We start from the raw sequence: 7,871 nt of genomic DNA on the forward strand, positions 1-7,871 counted from the left end.
CCAGCACAATGAACAGGTAACAGATCCACTGGTACTCCCAGGGGTGGGCTTCCTAGGTACAGTCTGTGGCATATGCACACACACGGAGATCGAACCAAAATTCCAGTGAGGAACTGATGACACTGCAGAGTTGAAACTAAAATTCAAATATTGACCTTGTGCTTTTGGTAACAGCAGACTACTTTTTATCAGATCAAGACTTAAGCCAATAATACTCTAAACTCTGGAAAATTTTAAAAACAATTACCTCAGAGGTCTGGATAATAACCAAAAACAGGCACAAACTGGAGCAGCATCTACAAATGGCAGAAAGAAAGCACCCTGAATGAGTTTTCTATTTGTTTAACTTTATACCTGAGGGCGGGCCTCGGTCAGGCTGGCTCAGACCTGGTGGGACCTATAGTGGGAACTTTGGATTTCATCCATGATGGAATAACAGAGACTAGATGCATCCTCCAACCTGGAACAACAGAAACAGACAAAATCTATAGAACAGTAGGTTTCAAGGCACCATCAGACAGTAAAAGCCAACGAGCAAGAGATGAGAAACAAAGGAGGTGAACCCAGCTTACGACCTGAGTTCCCAGTCTGCAGCACGGGGAGCCCAAGCAGAACCTACTGCCCTCCGTACATGGAGGAGACAAAGCTAAGAGCACAGCGAGGGGAAGGCAGCTCGAGGTCACAGGGCTGAGTAATAGAAAAAATAGTTGGTTTCGCAGTGCATATGAGTTATGTTTATAGTATACTGTAGTCTATTAAGTGTAGAACAGCATTATGTCTAAAAAACAATGTGTATACCTTAATTACAAAATACTTCATTGCTAAAAAAACGCTAACCGTCATCTGAGCCTTGAGTGAGTCATAATCTTTTTTCTAGTAGAGGGTCTTACCTTCAGTTTGTAAAAAATGTACCGTATTTCCCCATGTTAAAGACTCCCCCATGTATAAGTCACATCTTAATTTGGGGGCCAGAAATTTGAAAAAAAAATGTATTACATAAAATTATTGAACTCAAGTTTTATTCATAATAAAATTCATACAACTCCTGATCACTGTCAAAAAAAAAAAAGGCAGGAAATGCAAGTAAAACATCTACAACCACTGTATAAGATGCTCCCAGTTTTTAGACCCCAAATTTTTCGAACAAAGGTATGTCTTATATTTGGGAAATACGGTAAATATCTGTGAAGCACGATAAAGCCAAGCACAATGAAATGAAGTCTGCCTGTAGTGAACCCAGCAGAACATAAGGACGTGTCCAGAGACGACACGGGAGCGTTCACAGCAGAGGAATAGAGGTGAAGGCCTATCGATAGGGCGTGCTGGGTGCATTAGGGTACCTCCACTCCCACAGACTATCCAGGCAGCCATTAAAAGGATTGAATTTTGGTTGCACCAAATGTCTTAAGAGGCCTTTCCGTGTGGTATTATTGCATGGAAAGCAACATTCAGATACAATATGTGTGCAATCCCATTGTTTACAATAAACAATCTTGACAAAATTTAAATATACACCTGTATGTCTGTCTAGGACCATATGAGATCAAGAAAAATATGAAGGTATAACCTCCTAGGGAGGCAAAAAGCCAAGTTAAAAAAAACAAGGAAAACATTTCAAAGAAATGTAAATATTTATGCATTTATATAAAATTGTGTGTATATATATAGGTGGTGTGTATGTGTGTGAATATATGTGTGTATGTCAAAAATACTATGTATATATATTTTGTTTTATCCAACCTGTAAACTCTCCACCCCAGTCACTAATACTAATCTTTATTACATATTAGCTGTAATCAAAGAAGCAGAAGAGAAGGTTTCTGATGCTTTATTTTTAAGAATTTATCTTTTATCTGTTACTCCATAATATTTGATTTCTAGATAGGTATTTCTAACTTGAGCCAGACTTAGCATTAACTATAACATAGTTAATATTATGTACATCTTAGACTGTGGGAAGGTGATTCTAATCAAAAGATCATAAAATGCTGTAAATAAGGGGATGCAGTTCTCTGGAAAAAAGAAAAAAGGTTGTCACCACCAGGTCATCTGGATTGCTCTGCCTTTGTGTAGTCCCCTTCTGAGTCCGGTTTGTTTTCCTCGTGCTGCCTTTGTCCACCCTTGAGACACTGTGGATTGGTGATAGGGAGCCCAGACAGAAGGCTAGACTGTGGATAAGGTCCAGGGCATTTAGAGTGTAGCATTGTTTTGGCCCACATCGGAAAATAATATTTAAGAGTATGTCTGAGATGAGGCTTTTACCCCCGTTTTTTTAATCCTAGCAAAGCTGGATGAATAAGTGTGTGTTTGAGTTGAGTATTTGAACATTGCCATTACCTTCTGGGTTTGCAGCCAGTGAGAACCAGCCAGAGAAGCCTCACTTTGATTCTCGCAGTGTGATATTTGAGCTGGATCCTTGCAATGGGAATGGGAAGGTTTGCCTTGTCTACAAAAAAGGGAAACCAGGTAAGAATCATTGACAAGCATGGTCCCGTAGTTTGGGTGTAGCGTCGGCTGACCCTGCTCTCCATCTGTCACACAGAGGGCACACTCCTCCCTGGCCTCCTGAGACACTACCAGGTCTCTTCCAGATGCCGGGACCTCTCTAAGCATCCCCCTCTGTGCCAGTTACTAGAGTGTTTTTAAGTTATCGTCATTTGTGAGTTATTGCAAAATAATGGGATTAGGATAACAAGTGAATAAAAACTAAAAGGAATTGTCATTCTTTTTATAACTCCTCCCTCAGGCGCATGTGTTAGAAAAGCATCCAGGAAAAATATTATCTTTCTTCAATACTTATGTATGTGAGCCAATTAACAGCAATAAAAACCTGAATTGCTAGATTTGAGTCTAAGACTACGATAGGAAATCAAGGAAGGCTCTGGCTCCTCGAGCAGTGGCCACTCCCTAACAGCAGCGCAGGCCCCGGCCTACAGAGCTGGACACGGCCCAGCCCTCTACAGGTGGCTGTCTGCCTGGTAGCCTGAGAGGATACACCAGGGTTCACCTTGCCTTGGGGGGGAGACTGGTGATCTTCAGCTGGAGGGATCTTTATGAAATGGCCTTTGAGCTGCATCTTGAATTGTGGGTAGGAATGAGATATGGGCTGGGACAAAAGGGTTTGGCGAGTTACAAGGGCCATCCGAGCAAAGAGGCACAAATAAAAGCCATGTCGTAGCAAAGGGCAACTGATTTGGGGGAATGACCAATAATTCCAATTCACTGGACCCCCATGGTTCATCCTGTGGAAGAGGAGGAGATGAAGCCAGAGGTCAGTTCCCCTTGTGGGTTTTGAAAGCCAGGTGAAGTTTAGACATAGCTTAGAAGAGGGTAGGGACTTGAGAATGTTCAGAAGAATGGCAGGGTTCAAAGACAAATGTGACCACAAGCAGTGTGGGGTGAGGAAGAGACTGCAGGATGGAGGCCACTTGGGAGATGTTACAGACACTAGGCGGTGAACTAGGGGAGGCCTACCAGGAGGAAGAGTGGAGGGTCAGAAGCAAGTGTGAGGCTGGCCTGGAGCCACAGTGCCTGCTTCGGGCCAGCCGGGATGTCTCCCGCAGACTCCGGGAGAGGGAGCTGGTCTCGGCCCCTCCGGGGTGCTTTCTCATGGCACTTCTAACTCCTGGCAGAGACGCTGTAGGAAGCCAGCGCCATTCAGAGCTTCTTTTCCTCAGGAAGGCTGAGGCCACAGTATGTCCCGCTGGGGGAGGGGAATGCTGTTTCCATCCAGAAAAGGAGTGCCGCTGCCATAGCCCGATGCGCAGATGACCACAGCCCAGCAGAGGGGTCAGTCGACTGATCAAGAATCCCTAACAGGCCCTGGCCGGTTGGCTCAGTGGTAGAGCGTCGGCCTGGCGTGCAGGAGTCCCAGGTTCGATTCCCAGGGCACACTGGAAAAGCGCCTATCTGCTTCTCCACCCCTCCCCCTCTCCTTCCTCTCTGTCTCTCTCTTCTCCTCCCGCAGCCAAAGTTCCATTGGAGCAAAGATGGCCCAGGGCTGAGGATGGCTCTATGGCCTCTGCCTCAGGCACTAGAATGGCTCTGGTTACAACAGAACAACGCCCCAGATGGGCAGAGCATCGCCCCCTGGTGGGCGTGCCAGGTGGATCCCGGTCGGGTGCATGCAGGAGTCTGTCTGACTGCCTCCCCATTTCCAAATTCAGAAAAATAAAAAAAAAATAAAAAAAGAATCCCTAACAATACCAAAGAAACCAGGCACAATGGCCACTGGAGAATAGGACTGGGAGGTTGGAAGAGAAAAAAGGGAACTTTTACTTACGTTCTGCATCCCCTCTGCTATATGAGTGTTTTTAAACCATGAGTATGTATTGACGGTATAGCTAAAAGGAAACCATGTTAAGCCATCCTTGCATTTAGTTCCTTTGCTATTTCAGCACTGGCGAAGGACACCGAGATCTGGTTCCTGGACCGGGCCTTGTACTGGCACTTCCTCACCCAGACCTTTACCGCCTACTACCGCCTGCTCATCACACACCTGGGCCTGCCGCAGTGGCAGTACGCCTTCACCAGCTACGGCGTCAGCCCGCAGGCCAAGGTGAGGACGCCTGTCTCAGGCTGTGGAGTGGATCAGAACCTTCTCGGGAAATGCCTAAATTGCAGATCTCAGCTTTCCCGTGATTCAGGAGGTCTGGGGTGGAGCCAAAGACCTGCATTTTCAATAAGCAGGGCAGGTGATTCCCACCACACTTTATACTCACTAGTTAAGTGGTTTCCAAACGTGGCTGATGCTCAGTATCACCTGGGGAGTTTTTCTAATGGAACTGGTCGGGCCTTAGGTCTGACTGTGGGTTCTGGATGGGCAGTGCACGCTCGTGTGGACAGAGAGAAGTCCTTCTCTGCCGGGCCCCAGCCTCCCAGTGGACTTCCCACAGGCAGCCCTGTAGTTTCTCGTGTGCCCTGACGGGGCACTCTGCTGCATATGGTTTTGTATTCCTTTTTCTCCATCACAAATGCAGTCTACTGTTCGTATTGTGCATCTCTTCACTGCACACGCCACTCTGGAGCTCATTCCCTGTCAGCACAGAGAGCTGCCTTTTTTTTTTTTTTTTTTTTTTTTAAGTATTACATTTTCTGTTTTGTTTTTTGTTTTTTAATTTTTTTACTTTTATTAATTTTTAGAGAGGAGAGAGAGAGAGAGAGAGAGAGAAGGGGGAGGGAGGAGCAGGAAGCATCAACTCCCATATGTGCCTTGACCAGGCAAGCCCAGGGTTTTGAACCGGCGACCTCAGCATTCCAGGTCGAGGCTTTATCCACTGCGCCACCACAGGTCCAGAGAGCTGCCCTTTTTAACAACAGAGTGTTGCAGAATATGGATGTGCCTCGTTTCTACCCCAGACCCTGCCAAACCCACCTCGTGGGCTGTGGCTGGAGTGAGGGCAGAACAGCCAGACACGCCCTGTGGGCTGGGGACCTAGCATCCCAGGCTCAGGGCTCACCAGAGCGGAGGAAGGAAATGGACTCCAATTCTTAGTTCTCATGCTGGTACTTAAAGGTGATGAGACCTCGGCCCTGGCCGGTTGGCTCAGTGGTAGAGCTTCGGCCTGGTGTGCAGGAGTCTCGGGTTCGATTCCTGGCCAGGGCACACAGGAGAAGCGCCCATCTGCTTCTCCACCCCTCCCCCTCTCCTTCCTCTCTGTCTCTCTCTTCCCCTCCCACAGCCGAGGCTCCATTGGAGCAAAGATGGCCCGGGCGCTGAGGATGGTTCTGTGGCCTCTGCCTCAGGCGCTGGGGTGGCTCTGGTTGCAACAGAGCGACGCCCCAGATGGGCAGAGCATCGCCCCCTGGTGGGCATGCCTGGTGGATCCTGGTCAGGCGCATGTGGGAGTCTGTGTGACTGCCTCCCCATTTCCAACTTCAGAAAAATACAAAAAAATAAAAAAATAAAAAATAAAGGTGATGAGACCTCATAAAGTAATGCTGTCACTGACTGAAGTGCTAATAGATTTTCTAGGAGTTTTTCATAAAAACTTACTCTCTTTGCCTCATCTCTCCAGCTCTCTACCCTGGATCCCCACTAAAGAGCATAAACAAAGACCTTTCTCCTTTGAATTGTGACCCTCTCTCCCAATTCTGCCTTACAGCAATGGTTCAACATGTATAAACCCATCACCTACAACACACACCTGCTCACCGAAGAGACAGACTCCTTTGTGAACAAGCTGGATCCCAACAAAGTGTTCAAGAGCAAGAACAAGATCTTTATCCCCCCGAAAAAAGGACCTGTCCAACCTGCAGGTGGCCAGAAAGGGCCCTCCGCTCCTCCCTCCACCCCTAAGTCCTCTGGCTCTGGAAACCCTGTCCGGAAATGAGCGCCCCCTCCTCGAGCCCCCGGCCCACCCCACAGCGATGACTTCCATGCACAGGGGCCCAAGGGGTAGTCCACGCCTGGGGGCCTCCTCCCATCTGAGTGACCAAATCCCAGGCCTTGGACCCCCGTCAGCATTAGCCGGAGTTGGAAGGGCACACTCAGGTCTCCCCAAGTCTCCTCAGACCCCTTGCAGCAGTTTGTGCCATCCCCTGCCTCCGGAAGCCGCGGAGAAGTTCAGATCTTGTTTAAGTAACCAAATAGATCTGTTAGAGTGCCCTCTCTTCCCAGCCACAGCCCTCCCTTCAGCTGTGATTAGAGCAACCCCGCAAAGAAACTGGTCTTGACGCATGAGGCATTAGAACTGCAGTGTTCACTTGGTATCTACTAGTCCCTTATAACTATTTAAATGTAAATTACACTAAAAATTCATTTCCTCATGTATATTGCATTATAGCCACATTTTGAATATTCATGTGGCTCGTGGGTTCCACAGAGACAGCACAGAGACAATGGACATGTCTGTTGTCACGGAAATTTCTACTGGACAGCACTGCATTCGAATATTTTTGCACTGCTCTTCCTCAGATCAATGTTTGTTAGAGAACGTTGATACCTTAATTGGGTGGGTCATAATGTTCCATGACCTCTTGAAAATACAATTGTATGTTCTTTCTTTACTTCACCACAAACAAATCTCATTTCTTTTTCAGTTTCCTATAAAGTTCCTCATCTTCATCAGTTTCCTATAAATTTTTGCTTCTAGTTTTATGTTGTGATGTTTGCACTTTTGCCAAAATGATCTTTCTCAGTTGTTTTTATTTTTAAAGGAGAGGTGATTCTGCAGTGCTCCATTTAAAGATACTCCCCAGAACTGCTTTGCAGGACTTCACGAAGAGCTTTGATGAAACCAGTCACTGTTCCCAAGGGCTCTCCCCCCCCCCCCCCCCCCCCCCCCCCCCCCCCCCGCTCTGCCTACTCACAGCCCTGCCCCAGTCAGGAAGTGGCTCAAAGAGTAGACAGGGACCAGGTTGTCAAGCACAGGAGTGGAAGTTCGTCTTGCAATATTTTTATCCTCCCAGAACTGGTCACATGAAAGGAAGAACCAGCAGCACCAGATAAGAGATTCCAGCCTTTGGCCGCTCCTCCAAAACAGTTGAGGTCAGAGAGGATTGAGAAGTGTCATCTTCCGGATGGCAGACGGCCTTCCTCTGGTGCTCCTGCAGGATTACTTCTCTGTCAGTCCCCATTCAGTTCCGGGCTTTGCAAGGGAAGCGGCAGTGGTGCCCTCGGGTCAGTGGCGCCCTCAGGCCAGTGGTGCCCTCAGGTCAGTGGCGCTCTGGGGGGCAGTGGCGCCCCCGGGGCAGCAGCACCCTCGGGGCAGTGGTGCCCTCAGGGCAGTGGCAGTCAGGGAGGACCTGGGAGGGCCTCCGAGGGCTGGAGACTAAAGGGGTTCTGATAAGGAAAGGCTCAAGGCCTGCCTGGGGACGGGCAGGGCAGGGTGTGCTGCTAGGCATAGGGGCCAGTGCGAAATGGTGTGGGA

The 7,871-nt window shown here is 48.1% G+C and overlaps 1 protein-coding gene and 1 long non-coding RNA gene across 3 annotated transcripts in view; both read left to right on the plus strand.

Moving 5' to 3' along the window:
• TPGS2 (tubulin polyglutamylase complex subunit 2) overlaps positions 1 to 7,093 on the plus strand; it is a 35,681-nt gene extending 28,588 nt beyond the window's left edge. For both annotated transcript variants that reach the window (XM_066352419.1, XM_066352420.1), the window contains 3 exons: positions 2,353 to 2,466; positions 4,398 to 4,558; positions 6,105 to 7,093. In XM_066352419.1, the coding sequence (XP_066208516.1) occupies positions 2,353 to 2,466; positions 4,398 to 4,558; positions 6,105 to 6,332 (503 nt within the window). In that variant the 3' untranslated portion in view covers positions 6,333 to 7,093. The remainder of the gene's footprint in view (positions 1 to 2,352; positions 2,467 to 4,397; positions 4,559 to 6,104) is intronic.
• Positions 7,094 to 7,291: 198 nt separating this feature from the next.
• Positions 7,292 to 7,871, plus strand: LOC136382986 (uncharacterized). The gene is made up of 2 exons (XR_010747358.1): positions 7,292 to 7,725; positions 7,772 to 7,871. It is a non-coding gene; the product is annotated as an uncharacterized lncRNA (long non-coding RNA).

This window comes from Saccopteryx leptura, chromosome 11, assembly GCF_036850995.1.
Source record: "Saccopteryx leptura isolate mSacLep1 chromosome 11, mSacLep1_pri_phased_curated, whole genome shotgun sequence".
Classification (NCBI taxonomy): Eukaryota; Metazoa; Chordata; class Mammalia; order Chiroptera; family Emballonuridae; genus Saccopteryx; species Saccopteryx leptura.